Below are 27,081 nucleotides of genomic sequence, written 5' to 3'. Positions count from 1 at the left end.
TACACAGATCAAGCATATTCTATAACAGTGCGTGTAATTTTTATGAATGCCCACAACCCACCCATGGTCCTCTCATTGCCACTAATTATTGGCACTAATTAGAATTTACACACACAAATTTCTAAGTGTATTCTGTAAAGTGGTGCGTGTAAATTCTAATATGTGGATCTCAAAAGGGGGTCTTTTGAGATCCACACATTAGAATTTACATGCACCACTTAGAAAATTGTGTGTGTAAATTCTAATTAGTGCCAATAATTGCTTGTTAGTGGCCAATTATAGGCGCCAATTGGCTTGTTAACCAATTAAGTTGTGTGCACAATTTGGCCACACTACCAAATTTGCATTAGAATCCGGGAGCAAATGAATAATTTTTAGATAGACAACTCAATGTCTGGTCAAAATGAATCCACTGAAAATGAGACAGGGTCAGGTGTGTTCTGGGGCAGGGTCAAAATGTACCCATATAGTTAATTCTATAAGGAGCAACTTAAAGTTAGGTGGAATGTATACCTGGAAATGCTGGTATTCTAGTCCTTTACACATGCTGTCTTGTAAGAATGTATATAACTGGTATCGTATACTTTGCGAGTGGGCATTCACATGTGTGGTGTCTAGGCCAGGATGCACATTTATGTGTGTAACTTATAAAATGCTATAGTTAAGCACATATCTCCCAAGTGACATTAAAAGTACCAATAATAGCCCTAAAGGGGTGTTAATTGTTGCTAATTGGCACTAATTTGTAGTTATGCACAGCAGTGCACTTAAGTGCTATTCTATAAACATAGCGCCTAAATACTGTAGCACGCATCTGCAACGGGGACATGCCTATGAAAGGGTCAGGGGCGTGCATTGCAGTTGTATGTGTAAGTTACAGAATAGTAGCACTTAGACCCTTAACTGCCAACTTTATGCACCACCATTTCCACCAGCCTTTTTACATGGTGTAAATGCTCACCACCTAAAGTAGTAGTTAGGGTTCTTCAGCTTGAAAAAGAGATGGATGAGGAGAGATACAACTGAGATCTACAAAATCCTGAGTGGTGTGGAATGAGTAGAAGTGAAATGATTTTTTACTTGTTCCAAAAGTACAAAGATTAGGGGACACTCAAGGAAGTTACTTGGAAATACTTTTAAAAAGTTAAGTTATGTAGGCACCCAGCTGGCACTATTCTATAACTTGTGCCCCCAAATTTGCTCACTAATCAGAAATTCGGTGCCTAACTTAACAGAATCTGGGGGAATATGCAGTCCTAATCTTAACAGATAAGTTATCCATTTAAAGGTACAACTGCTATTTGTCCAATCCATCTAAACACATCAATTTGTTCATATGGTAAATAAATATTACCACTAGGAGAGCAATTCTGTAAAGGGTCACATACACTTAGGTACCTACAGAATGTCTATTTGGAGCCTATTCTATAAAGAATATTGGCATAATTGGGTATATATGTGCCTATGTGTTGAGGCTTGAGTACTTAAACCAACCAAAAAGCTAGTGTAAATGCTTGCACCTAGATTTGGGAGATATGTGCGTAACTATAGCATTTTATAAGTTACACACATAAATGTGCATCCTGGCCTAATCTTCACTCTTGCCAATTAATTCAAATTATTGATTATCTGCGCCTAATTGACTAGTTATCCATACATCTGTGATCTGCACCCAAATTTGTGTGACCTATACAGAATCTGGGGGATGGTGAAAAGCTGGTCTGAAAGGATATTCAGAGGCGCTATCCCAATTATGTATGAATACTCTGGTCAGTGGCAATTAGCTGGACAGCAGGTTCTGATATCCAGATAAGTGGTTTTGAATATCCACCCTTGTAAATTTAGGTGTTTATCTTCTAGCTAATTATTTCTTTGAGAGTACAACATATTGGTATTCTTTGGTGTTTTAATGCCACATGTGCTATCACCTAACACTTTTTTCAGCGGAATCAAATATGTTTGTGTCACTTAGCAGTCATCACTGCAGAAAAGGCACAAAAACTGAGTTGAGGATAAAAGACAAGCACGGAGAGCGGTGAGAGAGTACATGGGGATGTAGTATTTTTTCAGTGTTAATCTAATGAACACCTGTTTTAATGTATTATTATGATTATTTTGCATTAAGGGTGTTCTATCAGAGTTTTTTTTTTTTTTTTTGCTAAACCTTAAAATCAGAAGCTCTAAACATAATGTAATCAATCTTTCTCTTCTCATAGTTTGTCTGAAGAGTTTAAGACAACACATGGGGATAATTTTCTCTTGAAGCACAAATATCTTGTGCTTTTAGAGAATAAGCATTTCTATAAGCAATGTCAGCCTCAAGATCAAAGCTAAAAATCCAGTCAGTGTAATCTATCTGAGACAGAACTGTTCTGTTGCATAAATCAGTGACAGGTCATATTTAATTTCATTGACCATAAGCAATCACATAAATAGCCTCCTACAATGCAGGTATTACATTCTGAGGAAGATGTTGGATTTGACAATACAAGATACTACTCTGAAACTTGAACTGACTAATGCAATTGCTAATTTGAGCACCCAAGGCAGTGGCTCCCTCACAGTTTTTACAAAATTCTTTGGCAATCATGTGGCACAGATTTTATAAATTTGCATATAAATTATAGGGGGTATTACTTTATAGAATAATGTCATTTCTGGTCATTCTTGTGTGCCCAGCTAATTTATTCAATCCTTTCAGGATGGAAAAGAGATCTTAGTGATTGAAGCTGGAAAGGAACGATTTTTATTTTATTTATTTATTTATTGCATTTGTATCCCACATTCCCCCACCTATTTGCAGGCTCAATGTGGCTCAGTGGGGATAGTAAATAGGGAATGGGGTCTGGGGAAAGGGAAAGGAGAATGAATCTCGGGGGGGGGGGGGGGGAGGAAATGTAGAGTGGGTTTCAGCCAGAAGGAACAGATAAGGATTGAAAGGAAGGATAAGGTGCAGGGGGAGGTGAGGAAGAGGGTAGCAGGGAGCAGAGGAAGGAGAGGGAAAGAGAAGGAAGGGAAAGGATGGGTTAATTGATCAGGACTGGGGGGGGGGGGGAGAGGAGAAAGGGGAAATGGGACTTGATATACCGCCTTTCTGTGGTATTTTGCAACTACATTCAAAGCGGTTTACATATATACAGGTACTTAGAAAGAAAGAAGTGATCCCAGACTGGTGATGGGAGAGGAGAAAGAGAAAGAAGTGGTCCTGGACTGGGGAAAGGATTTAGGATTACACCCCACACCAGACCTTCTTTCATTCCCCATTCACACTCCACAGCACATCTGATCTCCTTTCTCTCCTCCCACCAGTCACTCTATACTTCCTCCCATACTCCTTCCAATCTCCTTACTCTAGCCCTATCCTCTGAAACCCACTCTGATCTTCTCACCCTCCCCCACTCTCCCACAAACTCAGATACCATTACTTACTCTCTCCTTATCCTCCTACACCCCTTCCAGTTCCCTTACTCTATCCTTATCCTTTCACATCCATTCTGATTTCCTCACTTACTCTGATCTCACACCCATACCCTTTAGATCCTATCACTCTCTCCCTATGTCCCTCTCTAGTTCTCTCATTTCTACTCTGCATTCCAGTCCTTTCACTAGCTCAGTTCCCTCCCCCACACAACCCTAACTAATTAGTGCATGAACAGTGTATGAGCCCTTACCACCTACAAAATTGCTGGTCATAAGTGCACAGTGCTAATTTTGTAAATGGCTGTCCAGAAATGGCAACATTAGCACATGGCTATTAATACAACAAATAGAAAAAGGCTGTTTTTTATGGCTGTGGTAAAAATGGCCTTAGTGCACAACAAAAACCTGCACAAGAGTGCGCTACGGCCACTTTTTGCTGCAGTTTAGTAAAAGGGCCCCTAAATAAATCTATATACCACCCTAAACAAGGTTTAAGAAATTACATACACATGCAGTGAGCTCCTGCCCCAAAGAGCCCCTGAAGGTCTGGTGACCTCACAGACTTTTTGAAGTTTTCTGTCTACAGCGTTCCTCTGTCTATTTATATTTTTTTAATTGAATTACACATAAGGAAGAAAAGAGGAGAGTGGTGTCTGGAATAATACACAATGTAAATATATTCTATAAACAAACATTTGCAATTCTGTAGCACTTTTCATCAAGACTCTCAATGCACCGTAGAAACACATATGCAGACACCGCCACTTAACTATTTACATTGGCCTGCATGCTGCTGACAGCTTCCAAATATCCAGTCTTATTATTGCACAAGCACAGATGGCTGGTTTAGGGACTTACCAAAGTCACAAAGTCAATGACAGATGAAAACCCAGGAACTCTCAGTTTTATATAACTAATTAACCAGTCCTTCCTGTAATTTATTATATGTCTATTATGCTGGGACATCTCCAGAATTCCATCTGAACGGGAACATGACACTTTGGGCACTTTTTGGAAAAGTGGCAAAAAACAAAATAAATAAGAGAAGTATAATTGTGAGCATAAAGCTTTCCTATTTGCCTAATTACTCTAGTATTTTAATGTCTTGTGAAAATATTCTTCAAATTGCACAGCAAGGGTAGTCTTTAAACTTGTGCAACAAAGAAGGAACCAATGCTCGGATTCTCATTGTCTTAAGAATACCAGGAACCTAGACACCACACAAAATAGCATAGTGTTTAGACACTTTGGGGCCCTTTTACTAAGCCAAAATGGAGTTACCACCCGGCTACTGCATGGCTCTTGCAGTAATTTCATTTTTGGTGCACGTCCAATGTGCACATCCGAAAAATAATTTTTATTTTCAGATGCGCATATCAGATGCACGCCAAGTGGCATTTGATGCATGTAAGTTTTTACTGCCCGGTTACCGCGTGAATCTTTACCACTAGGTTAATGACTGGCAGTAAGGTCGCAGACCCAAAATGGACGCGCAGCAATTTTGATTTTGCCGCACATCCATTTTTGTCAAAACTTTTAAAAGGCCTTTTTTACAGTCATGTGGAAAAATGGATCAGTGCGTGCCCAAAACCCGTGCCTACACTACCGCAAGCCATTTTTCAGCGCTCCTTAGTAAAAGGACCTCTTTAATAGTTAGTACAGGATTAGATGCCTTGATGGCTTTACATTTAGACATTCACCGCCCCAATATTCAAAACCAATTAACCAGCCAGGAACAGCACCTGGCCGGTTAAATGGTGCTTAGCCGGCTATATGGCGATATTCAACAGGAGATAGCAGGCTGTCTCCTGCTGAATATTGCCAGTTAGTGGGTAGCAGATTGCCGGTTATATTGCCCGATATAACCGGCTATCTGCCAATTTTCAGTCTGAGTTTGGCAGCTGTATTTGGCCACATAAAACCCTGGAATATCTTTGGCCAATTTAAACAGAACCGGCCAGCACCAAATATCAGCTTGGCCGGTTAAGTTCAAATCGGCCAAAAATAAACTGGATATTTAATTCCAGTCACCGGAAATGGCCTGGCATTGAATATCCGGCATCACCACGGAGTGTGGGACTTAGCTGGGCTAACTCCCGCAGTTTGAATATCGATCCCTCAGAAATCAATATTCAGCTGCATAGAGAACATATGTCTTGAACTGTCTAACTTAGATGGTTTCAGATCATATGTATATTCAGTGATATTCAGTGATGTTGCCACTGAATATCAACAATAAGATGAAGGTGTCGATATTCAAAGCAATTTAACCAGACAGAAACGGCCCCTGGCTGGTTAAATCACTTGTTTGGGGCTAACTGGTCATATTCAGCAACTCTTAACCAGATAATGCTGCTGAAAATGACCAATTAGTGCCCAACTCAAAGCTGGCTATTTTGGGGGTGTCTGAAGGTGAAGACAGCACTTAGTCAATTAAGTGTTGATATTCATGCTTTACTGGCCAAGTTAACTGCATAAATAGGACCGTATAAAAGTCAGTGCTATCTTTATGCAGTACTCCATAGCTGGTTAATTGCTGAATATCATGGCATTGAATGTCTGGGGATGATGCCAGCAGTGATCAGCACTGGCTGAATAGTGAGCCTAACACAGATAGAGAGGGTAAAACAGCATACACAGAAAGTATACAGACAAAATAAGCAACACTAGGCCTTCAAGACTTGAAGGCCCAGTGTTGCTTTTTTTGTCTGAATATCGAACCTAAAATGTCTAAGTTAGAAATTTTCTGCCTAATTTTCAAAATGATTTCAGATCATATGTATATTCAGTGATATTCAGTGATGTTGCCACTGAATATCAACAATAAGATGAAGGCAGAGAGTGGGTGGGGGAGGTACATGCCTCATCAGAGGGAAGGCATGGAGGAGTGGCTGTCCTAGTGCGGAAGGGCCTTGCAGCGAAAACGAAAATGATAGCGAAAGATCCCCAGGGCCGTTATGTGCTGGTGCATTTGTGGCTACAGAGTTTGGAGCTCCTGGTAGTGGCGCTGTACGGACCAAATACATACGACCAGAGGTTTTACAACCACAGAGTGCAACAATGCAACCAGCACCCAAATCTTAAGCTGCTGATAATGGGAGATTTTAATATGGTTGTAGACCCACTGTTAGACTGCTCGGTACCTATGAAAGCTCATAGAGGGGGATCACGATGTAAAGCACTCTCACATTTTATGACAGCGACGAACACTATAGACGCCTGGTGTGTCTTACACTCCGGAGAACGAGATTTTACGCACGTCTCGAGAGCTCATGGAACTTTGTCCCGCATAGACTATATCTTAGTTGATAGAAAGCTACTTTCGAAAGTGCAAGCTGTAGAAATAGGGCCAGAAATCAATATTCAGCTGCATAGAGAACATATGTCTTGAACTGTCTAACTTAGCTGGTCACTGACCGGTTAAATCGCTTGGTTGGGCTGGCTGCTAATATCAGTGGCACTTAACTGGCTGAGTGCTGCTGAATATCGCGGTTAGCGCCAAACACAAAATCAGCTATCTTGGGAGCGTTCTGGAGGTGGAGGCGGCACTTAAGCAGACAGGGTTAGTGTATAAATGGGACCACATAAATGTCTATCCTATCTTTATACAGTAACCTATGGTCTCTTAAATAACTTAAGCAGCTATGTATTAGCTGGCTTTAAAAACTGGATATTCAAAACTGAAGCCTGCACAGGTCCTGGTTTTGAATATCCAGGAATAATGCCATCGGCAGTGAGAAGAACGATCATTGCTGAATAGTGACCCCTTTTAAGTTTTACCTAGATACACACTGGCTGATACTGAGCCCATGGTGGTCAGTGTATTTTCTTAAATGCTTCTCGTTTCCGACTAGATTAGCCCTAGATATTCAGGGCTGGGCCATGTCCAGGCACTGGCACTGAATATTGAGAGCTAAATCTGGTTGAGTTGGCTATTTGAACATATAAAGGTCCTGGCTGATATTCAGCTGGAGCCCACATAACTGTCTTATTCAGGCCCCGGATGAATATTGACTACGTGTATATTCATCTATGTTTAGTAATATATAACTTGTAATATTATGTACAAAAATACGATTGACGAATGAACAAACATACGTATGTCCACAAAAGGATACAAGTGTTAAAAATAGATGTAAACGTATGAATATAAATACTAATTTTAAGCTCTAATAACAATATTTTTTAAAAACATTTATATATATATATATATATATATATATATATATATATGTATACATGCCATTGACCCAAAAAATTATTTAAGCTATGAAATTGAGGACAAAAAGGAAGATCATCTAATATAATAATTTGCACTTCCAACGTTCCAATGTCTCTGGCTGCATTCGTAACCACCAACTGACGTCACCAGAGACATTGGAATGTTGGAAAAAACATTTCCTAACCTCCCTTCGAGTTCCAGGGTTCCCCCATCCGTCACTCCCTTCCTCCCTTCCACTTCCAGGCCCCCTGCCTCCGAATTTAAAAAGTCATGTTGGACTTACCAAGTTGGGGTTACGTCGTCCGCCAGTAGCGCTAAAGGCCGTGCAGCCTCGGCCCTTCTCTCGCTGCCTGTCTCTCAGTTCTGGTCCCGCCCTTGCGGGGGGGACCCTGAAAATCGGAGGGAGGGACGGAAGACCTTGGAATTCGGAGAGAGGGAGGGGATGACCTCGGAACTCGGAGGGAGGGAGGGAGGGGACGACCCTGGAACTCGGAGGGAGGGGAGGGGGACGACAACCATGGAATTCAGAGGGAGGGAGGGAGGAGGGGCACTGGAACTGGGAGGGAGGGAGGGGAGAGGACGACCCTAGAACTTGGAGAGACGGAGGGAATAGGGAGGGAGGGGGGGGTGACCATGGAATTAGGAGGGAGGGAGGGAGGGGGGCCCCCAGCCAATTTATAATTGTTGTTTCTACTAGCTACAATAATTTGTGAAGTTGTTTTAGTGATATTCAATTATTTATTTTCTCCTCCACCCTGTAAGGCACTGCCTACCCAACAAAAACAGTTTTAGACTTGTTAAAGATGGACCAACAATAAAGAACGACAATGTGGATGCAGCAGTTCCCAGGTTTGCTTGCAGTGTTTTGAGTGAACGGCGATGGCTGCGCGGGGGAGTGGAAACAGAGATTTACCAAATGGCATCCTTCCTTACAGTGGACTAGATAGGCTGGCTCACTTCCACTCCACTCTCTAGTACCGAAGTTGCAGCGGCGAACTGGCGGGCGGCGGTAGTAAAAGCAGAAAGCAGGCAGGCTGCACTCTGTCCTTCGCTTCCCTGCCCTCTTTGCGTCCCGCCTTCCTCTGATGTAATTTCCTTTCGGGTGGGCGAGACGCTGAGAGGGCAGGGAAACGAAGGACGGAGTCGAGCCTGCCTGCTTGCTGCTTTTACTACCGCCACCCGCCAGTACCGGCACAAAAAAAGCACTGGGTAAGACTGTCTTTTGGGGGGGGCAATGCTCCCCCTCGCCCCTCCCCAAACTACGCCCTTGCCGCTGTGGTAAAAAGGGCCCACGACAAAAATGGCCCCCGCCGCTAGCACAGGACCCTTTTACCTGAAGCTTGGTAAAAGCACTTAACTTTAGGTGATCTGTAGAAATTGAACCCCTGACGCCCAGATTCTGTATAGTGTGCTTAGATTTAGGCCCCAAAATCATTGCCGATTCTATAACACCACACGTAACTTATTTATGTTAACAAGCTAATTGGCATTGATGCCAGCACTTAACAAGCAATAATGAACACTAATTGGCAATTATCAGAGAGAGTAGTGGATACTTGGAATGCCCTCCCATGGGAGGTGGTGGAGAAGAAATCTATTTGGCCAGCACCGCAAAGAGCAGTCCCGAACCGTATTACATAAGTACATAAGTAATGCCACACTGGGAAAAGACCAAGGGTCCATCGAGCCCAGCATCCTATCCACAACAGCGGCCAATCCAGGCCAATCCAGGCCAAGGGCACCTGGCAAGCTTCCCAAACGTAAAAACATTCTATACATGTTATTCCTGGAATTGTGGATTTTTCCCTAGTCCATTTAGTAGCGGTTTATGGACTTGTCCTTTAGGAAACCGTCTAACCCCTTTTTAAACCACGTTCTCCGGCAACGAATTCCAGAGTTTAATTACGCGTTGGGTGAAGAAAAATTTTCTCGAATTTATTTTAAATTTACTACACTGTAGTTTCATCGCATGCCCCCTAGTCCTAGTATTTTTGGAAAGTGTGAACAGACGCTTCACATCCACCTGTTCCACTCCACTCTATCATGTCTCCCCTCAGCCGTCTCTTCTCCAAGCTGAAAAGCCCTAGCCTCCTTAGTCTTTCTTCATATGGAAGTCGTCCCATCCCCGCTATCATTTTAGTCGCCCTTCGCTGCACCTTTTTCCAGTTCCACTATATCTTTTGTTTTAATATAGGGGTTCAGAGACCTCAAATCTGACTCCATCTCTAAAGAACACTAGTACTGGGGTAATCAAGAAGTTGTGAAGTTCTAAAAGAAATTGCCACTGAGAGAGACGTTAGGTCTAAGGAAAAGATACCAGCCTTATGACAAACTGGATTTAGATTACAAGTTATACAATGCAGCGAAAGATAGCCTAATACAGCAAAAGCATTTATACTTACAGCCTCTGATCATAAAGTGAAGTCCACAGAACATCATTTGGGATGAGGAGTTTATTTGCCAAGATACAAGTCAAATCAGTGATTGACAACAGGCACGTACAATCAATTAATTATAGGAATATAATAATCCAGCTGCAAACAGGTGTTAATTAGTTCCTAATTTTTTATTATTTCTTTTACCAATTAAAGGTTTTACAAGGGAAAGCAATTAGGTAATTTGTCAATTCTGCTGGTCACATTGGTTTCCCTTGGCGAGAGAGAGTGGCAACCCTTCTCTCTAACTTAAACCAGGAAATACTCTGATTTTTATAGGTGCCCTCAGGATATGGATAATATGACAATAGATATACCTGATTGGATCTATGCTAATGTCATGGTTACCACTGATTGGCTCATACTAATGAGTAGCTCTATCGTGAGAACATGTTCTCTTCCCTAGCTTGCTTAACTTAAGCAAGACCCTGCACCTGGCTATACTGACCACAACTTCCCCTTTTCCCACCATGTTGCAGAACATAATGTCACTCTGACCGTTAGACCCCCCCCCCCCCCCCCCCACCTTTATGTTTTCCTGTGGTTCTCTGCAGTGTTCCAACACTGAGAGTTCAAATCAGAGTCACACAGGCCTGTAAGCTTTTCCCTCATTTTGGAGCCTGAACCAAAGTCTAGGCAGGGGACCAAGGCTCATAACTGTAGCATTTTTATACATCTCCCCCCTTTGAAGGCCTTTAGGAAAGGGCTTCAACAATATATGGTTTGACAACTTATAGTAGGCCAAGTCAATCATCTAGGCCTCATGTTCACACCTCAGAATAATAAGACTAGTACCCTGACCGAAGACTGTCTTAGGTTGGGACAATTAGTCCTCCTTACCCGTCATGGCCAAACAATCTTTCTGAGCACCAGGGAGGTGGACAGTAAGTATAAGAGACATTATTAAGGGGAGTCTTTATGTTCAAGATTGCCAATGATGTACAGTGGGGGAAATAAGTATTTGATCCCTTGCTGATTTTGTAAGTTTGCCCACTGACAAAGACATGAGCAGCCCATAATTGAAGGGTAGGTTATTGGTAACAGTGAGAGATAGCACATCACAAATTAAATCCGGAAAATCACATTGTGGAAAGTATATGAATTTATTTGCATTCTGCAGAGGGAAATAAGTATTTGATCCCCCACCAACCAGTAAGAGATCTGGCCCCTACAGACCAGGTAGATGCTCCAAATCAACTCGTTACCTGCATGACAGACAGCTGTCGGCAATGGTCACCTGTATGAAAGACACCTGTCCACAGACTCAGTGAATCAGTCAGACTCTAACCTCTACAAAATGGCCAAGAGCAAGGAGCTGTCTAAGGATGTCAGGGACAAGATCATACACCTGCACAAGGCTGGAATAGGCTACAAAACCATCAGTAAGACGCTGGGCGAGAAGGAGACAACTGTTGGTGCCATAGTAAGAAAATGGAAGAAGTACAAAATGACTGTCAATCGACAAAGATCTGGGGCTCCACGCAAAATCTCACCTCGTGGGGTATCCTTGATCATGAGGAAGGTTAGAAATCAGCCTACAACTACAAGGGGGGAACTTGTCAATGATCTCAAGGCAGCTGGGACCACTGTCACCACGAAAACCATTGGTAACACATTACGACATAACGGATTGCAATCCTGCAGTGCCCGCAAGGTCCCCCTGCTCCGGAAGGCACATGTGACGGCCCGTCTGAAGTTTGCCAGTGAACACCTGGATGATGCCGAGAGTGATTGGGAGAAGGTGCTGTGGTCAGATGAGACAAAAATTGAGCTCTTTGGCATGAACTCAACTCGCTGTGTTTGGAGGAAGAGAAATGCTGCCTATGACCCAAAGAACACCGTCCCCACTGTCAAGCATGGAGGTGGAAATGTTATGTTTTGGGGGTGTTTCTCTGCTAAGGGCACAGGACTACTTCACCGCATCAATGGGAGAATGGATGGGGCCATGTACCGTACAATTCTGAGTGACAACCTCCTTCCCTCCGCCAGGGCCTTAAAAATGGGTCGTGGCTGGGTCTTCCAGCACGACAATGACCCAAAACATACAGCCAAGGCAACAAAGGAGTGGCTCAGGAAGAAGCACATTAGGGTCATGGAGTGGCCTAGCCAGTCACCAGACCTTAATCCCATTGAAAACTTATGGAGGGAGCTGAAGCTGCGAGTTGCCAAGCGACAGCCCAGAACTCTTAATGATTTAGAGATGATCTGCAAAGAGGAGTGGACCAAAATTCCTCCTGACATGTGTGCAAACCTCATCATCAACTACAGAAGACGTCTGACCGCTGTGCTTGCCAACAAGGGTTATGCCACCAAGTATTAGGTCTTGTTTGCCAGAGGGATTAAATACTTATTTCCCTCTGCAGAATGCAAATAAATTCATATACTTTCCACAATGTGATTTTCCGGATTTAATTTGTGATGTGCTATCTCTCACTGTTACCAATAACCTACCCTTCAATTATGGGCTGCTCATGTCTTTGTCAGTGGGCAAACTTACAAAATCAGCAAGGGATCAAATACTTATTTCCCCCACTGTAGCTAAGAATAGGCTGAGGGCAACAGTTAGGGCTTCTATCACAGAGTAACATGGTAGCAACATTTTCTATAGGTACATAGATCATCAAAGGAAGAAATTGGGATTTGTAATACCTGTCTAAGTACCTAGCAAGTTCGGAAGCATGCTAGCTCCCTCGGGCAAATTTGAAAGTGCAAAATTTCCATTATTGCTATCGTTCCAGAGTAGCTCAATCACTCCTATGGTACCATAGCAATCAGTGTTAAAATTTAAACAACAGCATGTTGAATTAAATAATCTAAAAATAATCTTTTGTATTTACCACATGGGGAACAATTGGAGAAAGGTGTATGCTAACATATGGGATACCATTCAGTGGGATAGATTGCATGGGTGCATACATGGTATAATTAATTCAGCCAATAGATCAGCTGCAATCTAATTGAGCATTTTAAAATCATCTGGCACCCCCCTAGGAACTCTAATTGAGTTTCTTCCTGGAGAGGGTTAGAGACCTCGCACGCTGAGGTGATAGGAATAACTACTTGGACTAAGGCAAACTGGCCTTGTCAGTATGAAGGCAGGGTTGGATACCACATGTGACAGTACAGACTGTTGTGAGCTTAGACCTAACCTAAAGTTGCATTGGGTAGGTAGGTGTTAAAGTACATGTCAAAGGTTAATTATGCCAAAATGAAAGTTCACAGAAAATTAAATCTAAAAACAATAAGAGTTGAATTACAAATGTCCTTCTACAATGGAAACTGTGTCACTAGCAACATAAATTAGCCTAAAGGAAGCACTAAGAAAATAAAATAGAACCTTTCCAATAGACAGGGTTAATGCTAGACTAAAAATAAATCAAAATATGAGTCCATAATGTCCATAAATAGCAACTATGAATCTCAAATTAATTATCTCCTGATTGGCTTGGCTGTATTATGCAGGAGGTCCTGGTTCTGAAATGTCTCCTGTTGTGATTCTGAGTTCTGGACTTTACTGAAGGCTGTAAAATTTTTCAGGTGAAATCAAGGTGTATAGTTCTCAGGCTTGGCTGTAGTAGAGGTCACAGCTTCAACTCTATCTGGTATACTTTCTATGGGCTAAGTCTTTCATGTTCAAGGAATTGGAGGTTGCACAATCATCAGCACCCAGATCTTTGTTTTTATCGTATATCCCCCTTCTTGAGTTGCAGCGACCAGAATTGAACACAATACTCAAGGTACGGTCGCACCATGGAGCGATATAACGGCATTATAACATCCTCACACCTGTTTTCCATACCTTTCCTAATAATACCCAAAATTCTATTCGCTTTCCGAGCCACAGCAGCACACTGAGCAGAAAGTTTCAGTGTATTATCGACGACGGCACCCAGATCCCTTTCTTGGTCCGTAACTCCTAATGTGGAACCTTGCATGACATAGCTATAATTCGGGTTCTTTTTTCCCACATGCATCACCTTGCACTTGCTCACATTAAACGTCATCTGCCATCTAGCAGCTCAGTCTCCTAGTCTCGTAAGGTCCTTCTGTAATTTTTCACAATCCTGTCGCGAGTTAACGACTTCGAATAACTTTGTGTCATCTGCAAATTTAATTACCTCGCTAGTCACTCCCATCTCTAAATCATTTATAAATATATTAAAAAGCAGCGGTCCTAGCACAGACCCCTGAGGAACCCCACTAATTACCATTCTCCATTGTGAATACTGCCCATTTAACCCCACTCTCTGTTTCCTATCCTTCAACCAGTTTTTAATCCACAATAGGACTTTTCCTCCTATCCCATGACCCTCCAATTTCCTCTGTAGCCTTTCATGAGGTACCTTGTCAAACGCCTTTTGAAAATCCAGATACACAATATCAACTAGCTCCCCTTTGTCCACATGTTTGTTTACTCCTTCAAAGAATTGAAGTAAATTGGTCAGGAAAGATTTCCCCACACAAAAGCCATGCTGACTCGGTCTCAGTAATCCATGTCCTTGGATGTGCTCTGTAATTTTGTTTTTAATAATAGCCTCTACCCCGGCACCGACGTCAGACTCACCGGTCTATAATTTCCCGGATCTCCCCTGGAACCTTTTTTTAAAATGGGCGTTACATTGGCCACCCTCCAATCTTCCGGTACCACGCTCGATTTTAAGGATAAATTGCATATCACTAGCAGTAGCTCCGCAAGCTCATTTTTCAGTTCTATCAGTACTCTAGGATGAATGCCATCCGGTCCAGGAGATTTGCTACTCTTCAGTTTGCCGAACTGCCCCATTACGTCCTCCAGGTTTACCGTGAAGTCAGTAAGTTTTTCCAACTCGTCCGCTTGAAATATCATTTCCGACACCGGTATCCCACCCAAATCTTCCTCAGTGAAAACCGAAGCAAAGAATTCATGCAATCTCTCCGCTACGTCTTTGTCTTCCTTGATTGCCCCTTTTACCCCTCGGTCATCCAGCGGCCCAACCGATTCTTTTGCTGGCTTCCTGCTTTTAATATACCGAAAAAATTGTTTACTATGTTTTTTTGCCTCTAATGCTATCTTTTTTACGTAATCCCTCTTGACCTTCTTTATATGCGCCTTGCATTTGCTTTGACACTCTTTATGCTGTTTCTTGTTATTTTCAGATGGTTCCTTCTTCCATTTTCTGAAGGCATTTCTTTTAGCCCTAATAGCTTCCTTCACCTCACTTTTCAACCAGGCCGGCTGTCTTTTGGAGTTCCGTCTTTCTTTTCTAATTAGTGGAATATTTTTGGCCTGGGCCTCCAGGATGGTATTTTTGAACAGTGTCCATGCCTGTTGTACAGTTTTTACCTTCTCAGTTGTCCCCCTAAGTTTTTTCCCACCGTTCTTCTCATTTTATCATAGTCTCCTTTTTTAAAGTTAAATGCTAACATATTTGACGTCCTGTGTATAGTTACTTCAAGGTTGATATCAAAACTGATCATATTATGATCACTGTTATCAAGCGGCCCCAGTACCATAACGTCCGTCACCAGATCATGCGCTCCACTAAGGATCAAGTCTAGAATTTTTCCTTCTCTCGTCAGCTCCTGCACCAGCTGCTCCATAAAGCTGTCCTTGATTTCATCAAGGAATTGTACCTTTCTAGCGTGTCCCAATGTTACATTTACCCAGCTTAGTAACTACACCTCTTAGAGTGTAAATTATATACCTAAGTGGTGTCACCCTTGAAATGCCCTAAATTCTGCTTCTTTGTGGATGGCTAATTTTAGATGTACAACAATTTTTATGTCCAGAATTAGTCATTTAGCATCCAGATTTTTTTTTAAATTATGTGTATTGCTAGTGCCACTGCTAACATATAAGTACTTATGAATATTGGCCTCAATATTTTGAAGTTACATCTGGCTGTCTAAAGGAAAACTAAACCTCCAGACAAGTGGGGATGCTTGAAAATATGTCAATCAACCAAATGTTAAGAGTTACCAAGGCAGCTTCTTCTAGATTTACACCCAAAACGTACAAATTACTAACTGGATAAAGTTAGGACAACCTTTTTGCTATTTTAAGAGAATACTTACAGCATGGTCATGCGACAGGGAGCCCTTACCGCCGCCACCCACTAAGGTGGCGATAAAGGCTCCCACGCTAACCCAGCAGTAACTGGGCAGTGCGTGATGATGTCTGACTACTGCTGGGTTACCGCTCATGCAAACCATTTCTGGGGGTTTTCTTTTTTCCCCCGGAAATGGCGTGCCCTATGGGTGGGACTACTGCCGACAGCCACGTTGAGTCTGGTCAACCTATCAACACACGTCACAATATCCTGGAAAATAATTACTGCAGTGGCACATATCCTTCAACTTTACTTTATAAGAAATATAATATTAAGCTGTATTAATAAAATAAGTCTTTTTGTCCCTTCTTCTGGTTCTATTGCTTTCTGTCCTTTCTGAAGCTGACATGAACCAGTTCAAGTCCCTGGTGTTCCTAACAATGTTCCTTCCTCCCCCTTCTCCTTATGGAGCAGACAAATAAAGGATTATTTGACAAATTACTTTGTGAAGTAACACTAAATCCTGCAAAGTAACCTAATTATTATTTTGTTTTAATTGTACTTATATATAGTAAGTCTGATCGTTAAGCACCTGATTCTCATAACATAATGTTTGTTTTGGTGGCCTTTTACTAGGTGAAAACATCTATGCACAAATACAAGCGGTCCCTGTAATCAGCCCGTCCAAATGACAAAATGATTTACAATTTAGAACTAATTACTCAATAGTTCCCCTGTGTACATCAGCATGCTGCAAAGCCAGCACGTTTGAAAATTTAAGCGAGATCAAATAAAAATGTTACCAACAATAAAGGACGACAACGTGAATAGAGCAGCTCATAGGTTTGCTTGCTTTGTTTTGGGTGAACAGGGATGACTGACAGCTGTATGGAGGAGAGGGAAAGGGAAACCAACCTAATTGACTTCAGCTTTTTGACGTCTCCTGACTCCCTGCACTACTGTCCTTCACCTCTCCCTTCAACGTTCTGGGCTGCCAGCAGTGTTAGTGAGGTAAACACACTGTCTTTGATGGCCCCGGAAGGTCTTCCTCTGCTGCAGCATCCTGCCTAGGCAGTACAGGAAATTGTAGCAGAGGAAAGCTTCCGGGCCACCGAAGGCAGTGTGTTTACCTCACTGATGCTGCTGATGGTCTGGAAAATTGAAGGACAGTGGTGCAGGGAGCGGTGAAGGACAGCAGGGCAAGGAGCCTGAAAGACAGTGGTGCTGTGAGCGGGAGGGCAGCAGGTTTGGGGGGGGGGGTCTGAGGCTGGAATAGGAGGCCAGAGCCCCAAGGCCCCTTGTAGCTATGCCACTGCTTCTGAGATAGAAAGAAAGGATGTCAGTTGTAATTATGCATGGAGGGTAATTTTATCAAATTGCACCTAGTTAGCATGTGTTTTCATGTGCCTCTTTTATGCCTGTTTTATAAAGCCAGGTACATGCTTACTTGACTTTATAAAATTCTAGTGTAAGTGCCGAAGAATGCATGTACATGTAGACACTAGCACTTACATCAGTTCTATGACTGGTATAAATGTTTAGTGCTACACTCAGTCCTACTCTGCATTCCTACACTGAAAGTAAGGCCATGAAATTTATGTGTGCACTAGACTAGTTAGCATTTTATAAGAGCTAGGGAATCTGGAAATAAGATCATGTTTACAATAGTTTCATTTAGCAACAGATCATTGAATCTTATGACATTCTGTTAAGGAAAAGTACAGTGGTGGAAATAAGTATTTGATCCCTTGCTGATTTTGTAAGTTTGCCCACTGACAAAGACATGAGCAGCCCATAATTGAAGGGTAGGTTATTGGTAACAGTGAGAGATAGCACATCACAAATTAAATCTGGAAAATCACATTGTGGAAAGTATATGAATTTATTTGCATTCTGCAGAGGGAAATAAGTATTTAATCCCTCTGGCAAACAAGACCTAATACTTGGTGGCAAAACCCTTGTTGGCAAGCACAGCGGTCAGACGTCTTCTGTAGTTGATGATGAGGTTTGCACACATGTCAGGAGGAATTTTGGTCCACTCCTCTTTGCAGATCATCTCTAAATCATTAAGAGTTCTGGGCTGTCGCTTGGCAACTCGCAGCTTCAGCTCCCTCCATAAGTTTTCAATGGGATTAAGGTCTGGTGACTGGCTAGGCCACTCCATGACCCTAATGTGCTTCTTCCTGAGCCACTCCTTTGTTGCCTTGGCTGTATGTTTTGGGTCATTATCGTGCTGGAAGACCCAGCCACGACCCATTTTTAAGGCCCTGGCGGAGGGAAGGAGGTTGTCACTCAGAATTGTACGGTACATGGCCCCATCCATTCTCCCATTGATGCGGTGAAGTAGTCCTGTGCCCTTAGCAGAGAAACACCCCCAAAACATAACATTTCCACCTCCATGCTTGACAGTGGGGACGGTGTTCTTTGGGTCATAGGCAGCATTTCTCTTCCTCCAAACACGGCGAGTTGAGTTCATGCCAAAGAGCTCAATTTTTGTCTCATCTGACCACAGCACCTTCTCCCAATCACTCTCGGCATCATCCAGGTGTTCACTGGCAAACTTCAGACGGGCCGTCACATGTGCCTTCCGGAGCAGGGGGACCTTGCGGGCACTGCAGGATTGCAATCCGTTATGTCGTAATGTGTTACCAATGGTTTTCGTGGTGACAGTGGTCCCAGCTGCCTTGAGATCATTGACAAGTTCCCCCCTTGTAGTTGTAGGCTGATTTCTAACCTTCCTCATGATCAAGGATACCCCACGAGGTGAGATTTTGCGTGGAGCCCCAGATCTTTGTCGATTGACAGTCATTTTGTACTTCTTCCATTTTCTTACTATGGCACCAACAGTTGTCTCCTTCTCGCCCAGCGTCTTACTGATGGTTTTGTAGCCCATTCCAGCCTTGTGCAGGTGTATGATCTTGTCCCTGACATCCTTAGACAGCTCCTTGCTCTTGGCCATTTTGTAGAGGTTAGAGTCTGACTGATTCACTGAGTCTGTGGACAGGTGTCTTTCATACAGGTGACCATTGCCGACAGCTGTCTGTCATGCAGGTAACGAGTTGATTTGGAGCATCTACCTGGTCTGTAGGGGCCAGATCTCTTACTGGTTGGTGGGGGATCAAATACTTATTTCCCTCTGCAGAATGCAAATAAATTCATATACTTTCCACAATGTGATTTTCCGGATTTAATTTGTGATGTGCTATCTCTCACTGTTACCAATAACCTACCCTTCAATTATGGGCTGCTCATGTCTTTGTCAGTGGGCAAACTTATAAAATCAGCAAGGGATCAAATACTTATTTCCACCACTGTATATAATTCTTTTTTTTTTATTTGTCACCTACAGGAAAAGAACAGTGTCTGAACACCAGTTACTTCATGACAAAGGGAGGTCAATTCACGAGCTACGGCGAAGAATCTTTCTTCAGAATTTAATAGATGGGGTTAACACAGCTGAAATCCGAGCCACATCAGAGGTTTCTCCTAATCCTAAGCCTGCTACCAACACAAAAAACTACAATAATGTCAGGTTTGGCAGTGATGATGAGGGCAAGTACCTAACTCAGGAGACAAACAAAGCTCAATCATACAAAGAGCCTCCATTGAAGACACCAGGGAAAAAGAAGAAAGGAAAACCTGGAAAACGCAAAGAGCAAGAGAAGAAGAAGAGGAGAGCCCGTTCGGTGTGGACAACCTCTGGGGATGGTGTTGAAAAGGTTCCTTTTTTGGATATCTCTAGCTTTAAGTGGATTCTTAATTTAAGGTAATGATAATTCTACCCACACTTTGTAAAACATAGTAGATGAACAATATGCCTTAAAACCTTTCATTATTGGTTACCCATTAGGAATTATCTTAATAGATCTAATGACCTAACATTGCTGCCATCCAATGACTGTTTTCATAAGAAGTCACATGGCCTTCTCAATCCTGCATTTGGCACCTAGATGTTTAGAAATCCAAAATGGCTGCTTGTAACAGATATTCTATAAGGTTGCAGTTCACCAGTCATACATCTGGGTCATGTAACTGAACAGAATGCTAAGTAGACATGAATCTTCTAGAGTGTTCTGTAGTAGCTCCCACCCTGCAGAAGCCCTATGGCTTACTTAGCTCTGACATGAGACAGAACAACTCCCAAAATGGAGTCGGGAAGCTTTGCATGATAAGTGAACTGCTAGGTTCAGAGAATCCGTTACAGATAACAAACTTCATTACTTTTTCTGAATGCAAACTGTTCATTTATTTATTTATTTATTTGTAGCATTTGTATCCCACATTTTGCCACCAATTTGCAGGCTCAATGTGGCTTACATTATGCTGTGATGGCAATCGCCATTTACGGGTACAGAATTACAAATGGCATTGCATTAAGGTGCATACATACATGGTAAAGAAGAATACATTATGGTATTGCATAAAGGTTTATGAGTGATAGAGCGAATTGTAACATAAGTTAGGTCATCGGCTATGGAGAGATCATTTTCAACATAAGAGAAAAAGTGGTGACAAGAAAACAGTCAAGTGACAAGAGTTCGGTTTTGTCTAGATCATGTAAAGTCTAATTATTTTGTATATAGGATGGATTGTTATGGTAGGCCTTCTTGAACAGGTCAGTTTTCAGTAGTCTACGGAAGATTGTTAGGTCATGCATTGTTTTTATGACCTTCGGTAATGCGTTCCATAGTTGCGTGCATATGTAGGAGAAGCTTGATGCATATGTGGATTTATATTTTAGTCCTTTACAGCTGGGGTAGTGGAGATTGAGTAATGTGCATGCTGATCTTTTTGCATTCCTAATAGGCAAGTCTATGAGGTCTGACATATAGGTCGGAGCTTCCCCGTGAACGATTTTATGGACCAGGGTGCAAACTTTGAACGCAATTCGTTCTGTTGATGGGAGCCAGTGTAGTTTTTCTCTTAGGGGTTTGGCGCTTTTGTATTTCGTTTTCCCAAATATGAGTCTGGCTGCTGTGTTTTGAGCAGCTTGAAGCTTCTTAATGACTTGTTCTTTCCATCCGGCATAAATGGCATTGCAGTAATCTAGATGGCTTAACATCATCGATTGTACCAGGCTTCGGAATATTTCCCTTGGGAAGAAAGATTTGATCCTTTTAAGTTTCCACATTGAGTGGAACATTTTCTTTGCTGTATTTTTTGCATGGTCTTCGAGTGTGAGATTTCGGTCAATTCTGACTCCCAGAATTTTCAGACTATCTGAGACCGAAGGGTGTAGTCTGGGGTGTTTATGGTGCTGGGTTTGTTTGTGTTATATTATGAGAACAGAATGAGACATTGTGTCTTTTCTGTGTTTAGCTTTAGTTGGAATCCATCCACCCATGAATTCATTATTTGGAGGCTGTGTTTGATTTAATTTGTGATTTTGGTTAGATCGTGTTTAAACGGGATCTATATTGTGACATCGTCTGCATAGATGTACGGGTCGAGTCCTTGGTTGGATAGCAATTTGGCTAAAGGTGTCATCATTAAGTTAAAAAGGGTTGGTGAGAGCGGCGATCCTTTGGTACTCCGCATTCAGGTTTCCATGGTGTTGACGTTTTTGAGTTTGATATCACTTGATAGGTTCTTGCTGTTAAGAAGACTTCGAACCATCAAAGTACGTTTCCTCCAATCCCGAAGTAGTCTAGGATGTTCGAGAGTATTTGGTGGCTGACCATGTCGAACGCGCTGGACATGTCAAATTGTAGGAGAAGCACGTTGTTTCCGGTTGCAATTGTTTAAATTTGGTTATAAGAGTGGTTAGAACTGTTTCAGTGCTATGGTTGGATCAAAATCCTGACTGTGATTCATGTAGTATAGTGAATTTGTTTAGGTAGTTGGTAAGTTGTTTGGTTACCATACTTTCCATTAGTTTGACTACCAAGGGGATTGATGCTGGTCGATAGTTGGTTGTGTCGTTTAATTTTTTCTTTAAGTCTTTGGGTATAGGGGTAAGTAGAATATTTCCTTTGTCCTTGGGGAACAGGCCATGTTGTAACATGTAGTTCATATGTGACGTAAGATCTGTTATGAAGCGTTGGGGGGTGAGCCTTATTAGGTTACTGGGGCAGATATTCAGTTTGGAGTGGGTTTTGGAGAATTTGTTGATTGCTTGAGTGATGGTTTCTTCGGTTAACAGATCAAAGTTAGTCCAGGTTCGATCTGCTGGGTGTTCACCGGGAGTTGGGTCCAGGCAGTCCATGAATTTTTCGTGATCAGTGGTATTGAGTGGTAACGTGGATCGTAGCTTTATAATTTTCTCATTGAAGTATTTGGCAAGGTTGTCTGCTGATGGGGTGCCTGTGCTGGTTGTGGTCACCGGTATGGTGTCTATTAATTTATTCACGAGTTGGTAGAGTTTTTTTGAGTGACATATTTGAGAACTTCTAGTTAAAGGGTGTCTTACAAAAAAATGTAAGATTTTTTTTTTTTTTAAAGTCTGTTTCTCTGTTTTCTCTTTTTTAATCAAAATGGAGGTTTGAAGTTAGACTGAATCCCTCAAAGAGATCATAGAGAATGGACAGTCCAAATCAAATATCCTGCCAGGAGAACATGCCCAGACAGTAATGGAATGCCAATGTATGAACTCCACATTAGAGTCTTGCAAATCTCCTGAATGGAAATAAACCTTAATTGGCAACTGATACCACCATGACCTTTATTGGCCTTGATATGCACTTCTAATGAGGCCCATTAGGGCATAATGGAAGATACAAGAGATCATTCAGCAATAGTGTATTGTGATACTGCACTGTCATATCTATAGAGGTCAAAAGGAACAAAAATCAATGTAGATTTTCCATATGCCTGAGACAGCTTCAGTAAGAAGATGTCAGTTCAAAGAAAGAAGGATCTTTCATCTTTATGCGCATGTGGCATTGAAGAAAATATTTGCAAGATTAAAGACTTCTTTATTAAAGAAGTCTGAAACCACCTTAGGGAGGAATTTAGTTTGCATGGGAAGTGGAGGAGTAGCCTTATTGTTAGTGCAGTAACCTGGGGAGCTGGGTTAAATTCCCCTTGTGACATTGGGGAAGTCACTTAACCTTTCACTGCCCCAGGTACTACTACTACTACTACTATTACTAGATGTATGCAGTGCTGTACATGTGAACATGAAGAGAGAGTCCCTGCTTGAGAGAGCTAACACTCTAATCAGGACAGACAAACAGGACAAATGAGGGATAAGGGAATTACTAAGGTGAGAATGATAAAACATACATGGGTACTATACAAGTGAATAGGGGTTCGGAGATAAAAGCAGCATCAGAAAGTTGGGCTTTTAGCCTAGATTTCAAAACAGCCAGAGATGGAGCTTGACGTACTGGCTCAGGAACTCTATTCCAGGCATATCGTGCAACAAGATAAAAGGAACAGAATCTGGAGTTGGCAGTGGAGGAGAAGGGTACAGATAAGAGAGATTTACCCAATGAACAGAGTTCCCGGTGAGGAGTGTAGGGAGAGATATGAGTGGAGAGGTACTAAGGAGCTGTAGAGTGAATGCATTTGTGAGTCAATAAGAGGAGTTTGAACCATATGCGGAAATGGATAGGGAGCCAATGAAGTGTCTTGAGGACAGGGCTAATATGAGTATAGCGACATTGGCGGAATATAAGTCATGCAGCAGAACTGAACAGATTGACGGGGAGAGAGATGGCTTAGTGGGAGACCTGTGAGAAGTGAGTTGAAATAGTCTAATTGAGAGGTGATAAGAGTGTGGATAAGGGTTTTGGTAGTGTGCTCAGAAAGGAAAGGACAAATTTTTAGTGATATTATAGAGAAAGAACGGACAGGTTTTAGCAGTCTGTTGGATATGTGCAGAGAAAGAGAGAGTGAGGAGTCAAAGGTAACTCTAAGGTTATAAGCTGATGAGACAGGGAGGATGAGATAGTTATCCACAGAGATAGAGAATGGGGGAAGAGGAGAGGTGGGTTTAGGGGGAAAGATAAGAAGGCCAGTCTTGGTCATGTTTAGTTTCAGATGGCGGTGAGACATCCAGGCAGCAATGTCAGACAGGCAGGCTGATACTTTGGCCTGGATTTCGGCTGAGATTTCTGGTGTGGAGAGGTAGATCTGGGAGTCATCAGCATAAAGGTGATACTGAAAAACATGGGGTGAGATCAGAGCACCAGGGGAAGAAGTATAGATGGAGAAAAGAAGCAGTCCCAAGACAGAGCACTGATAGTACACCAACTGATACTGGGATAGAAGTGTAGGAAGATCAGCCAGAGTATACACTGAAAGTGTGATGGGAGAGATAAGAAGAAAACCAGGAAAGAACAGAGCCCTGAAATCCAAGAGAGGACAGAGTATCAAGGAGTAGGCGGTGATCAACAGTGTCAAAAGCAGCAGATCAAGAAGGATGAGGATAGAATAGAGACTTTTAGATCTGGCAAGGAATAGGTCATTGGAGACTTTTGCAAGGGCTGTTTCAGTTGAATGAAAAGGGTGAAAGCCAGATTGAAGTGGATCAAGAATAGCTTGAGATGAAAGAAAGTCAAGACAATGGCGGTGAACAGCATATTCCAGTATCTTGGATAGGAAAAGGAGGAGGGAGATGGGGCAATAGTTGAAAGGGCAGGTAGGGTCCAATGAAGGTTTATGAGGAGTAGCGTAACTACAGCATGTTTGAAAGCATCAGGAACAGTTGCAGTAGAAAGTGAAAGATTGAGGATATGACAGATAGAATGGATGACAGCAGGAGAGATAGTGCTAAGTAGATGGGTGGGAATAGGATCAGAGAACCAGGTAGTCAGTTTGGAGGAGGAAAGAAAATGCGCAGTTTCCTCTTCAGTGATTTCAGAAAAGGAAGAAACGGAGGCAGGGGTTGAAGGAGGGTTGACAGAATGGACTAGAGAAGGAGAGGTAGGGGAGATTTGGTTGAGAATTCAAGTTTAATATTGGGAACCTTATTAAGAAAGTACTCAGACAGAGTCTAGGGAGAAAGTGAAGGGGGAGTTGGAGGTGAAAGCAGTTTGAGGAGAAAGTTCAGAGTGACAAAGAGACATTGAAGGTTTGAGCCAAGAAAGTTTGGCAACTGGATATAGTAGTCCTGTTTGGAAAATGAAAAAGCAGAGTGGAAGGAGGTCAGCAAGAATTTGAAAAGTATCAAGTCAACATGGGCATGGGATTTCAGCCAAAGGCATTTGGCAGATCGGACACAGGAACATAGATAGCAGAGGTCATCAAAGGATGGGGTTTGGTATGCCTTACAGAAAAGGGAATGGGAGGAGCGAGAGTATACAGAGCAGAGGAGACAGAATAGTATTATTGGAAGAGACAGCCTCACTGACAGACTTGGATAACTTGGAGGGGCATAATTGAACGGGGCCGGCCATCTATAAGGGCGGCCATCTGTAATGGCGTACCTGATCGTATTATTGAAACAAAATGGCCGGCTATCTTTCGTTTCGATAATACTGCCGGGACCGGCCAAATCTCAACATTTAGGCTGGCCTTAGAGATGGCCGCCATTGGTTTTCGCCGATAATGGAAACTAATGGCGGCCATCTCAAACCCGGCCAAATCCAAGCCATTTGGTCATGGGAGGAGCCAGCATTTGTAGTGCACTGGTCCCCCTCACATGCCAGGACACCAACCGTGCACCCTTAGGGGCACTGCAGTGGACATCACAAATTGCTCCCAGCTGCAAAGCTCCCTTACCTTGGGTGCTGAGCCCCCCAAAACCCACTATCCACAACTGTACACCACTACCATAGCCCTTAGGGATGAAGGGGGGCACCTACATGTGGGTACAGTGGGTTTTGGGGTGGGGTTTTGGAGGGCTCCCATTTACCGCCACAAGTGTAACAGGTAGGGGGGTGATGGGTCTGGGTCCGCCTGCCTGAAGTGCACTGCACCCACTAAAAACTGCTCCAGGGACCTGCATACTGCTGTCATGGAGCTGGGTATGACATTTGAGGCTGGCATAGAGGCTGGCAAAAAATGTATTTAATTTTTTTTTGGGTGGGAGGGGGTTGGTGACCACTGGGGGAGTAAGGGGAGGTGATCCCCGATTCCCTTTGGTGGTCATCTGGTCAGTTCGAGCACCTTTTCGAGGCTTGGTCGTGAACAAAAAGGGACCAAGTAAAGTTGGCCAAATGCTCATCAGGGCCAGCCTTCTTTTTTCCATTATTGGCCAAGGCTGGCCATCTTTTAACCATGCCCCTGTCCTGCCTTCGGTACACTGTCGACACGCCCCCTTGAACTTTGGTCAGCCCTGCTACAGAAAGCAGTTGAAGCCGGCCAAAATCGCCTTTCGATTATACCGATTTGGCTGGCTTTAGGAGAAGGCCGGCCATCTCCTGATTTGTGTCGGAAGATGGCCGCCCTTCTCCTTCAAAAATAAGCAGGATAGTGGTTGACAAGAGGTTTGAAACACTGGAGGACAGAGTAGAAGATTCAATAGTCTGAAGATTCCTAAATGTATTGGTGGAGATTGGACGGGACTGGGGGGAATGTGTTTAAATGTGAAAGTTATCAGATGATGGTCGGAGAGGGGAAGAACTGAGGCACAGAAATGAGAGTGAGCAGTTGAAGAAGAAGATAAGATCATGACAGTGGCCATTCTGGTGAGTAGGGGTAGTGGAGCACAGTTGAAGAATGAAAGAGAATGTTAACGCGAGAAACTGAGAAGTGTAAGAGTCAGAGGGATCATTAGCATGAATGTTAAAATGCCCAAGAATGACGGAATGAGATGAAGGTTCGAGAAAGAAGGAAAACCAGGAGTCAAAGTCAGTTAGAAAGGAAGAAAGGGACTTATGAGGGGGTTAATAAATGACTGCTACTTGGAGAGGTAAAGGAGTGAATAGATGGATAGAGTGGACTTTGAAGGAATGAAAGCAGTGAGACTGAGGTGAAAGAAAAGACTGAAATCTACAAGAGGATTAAAGTAGTAGCCCAACACCACCTCCGCGGTCAGCCATGTGAGGAGTGTGGGAGAAAAGGCAACCTCCATGACACAGAGCTGTAG

General features: G+C 42.7%; 1 protein-coding gene across 2 annotated transcripts in view; it reads left to right on the top strand.

Moving 5' to 3' along the window:
• Positions 1-27,081, top strand: part of PTHLH (parathyroid hormone like hormone) — a 79,392-nt gene that overhangs the window by 33,152 nt on the left and 19,159 nt on the right. For both annotated transcript variants that reach the window (XM_030214513.1, XM_030214512.1), the window contains one exon: positions 19,456-19,872. In XM_030214513.1, the coding sequence (XP_030070373.1) occupies positions 19,456-19,872 (417 nt within the window). The remainder of the gene's footprint in view (positions 1-19,455; positions 19,873-27,081) is intronic.

The sequence above is a fragment of the Microcaecilia unicolor genome, chromosome 9 (assembly GCF_901765095.1).
Source record: "Microcaecilia unicolor chromosome 9, aMicUni1.1, whole genome shotgun sequence".
Taxonomy (NCBI): domain Eukaryota; kingdom Metazoa; phylum Chordata; class Amphibia; order Gymnophiona; family Siphonopidae; genus Microcaecilia; species Microcaecilia unicolor.
Note: the sequence above shows the minus strand (reverse complement) of the source record. Positions and strands in the feature narration are given on the sequence as shown.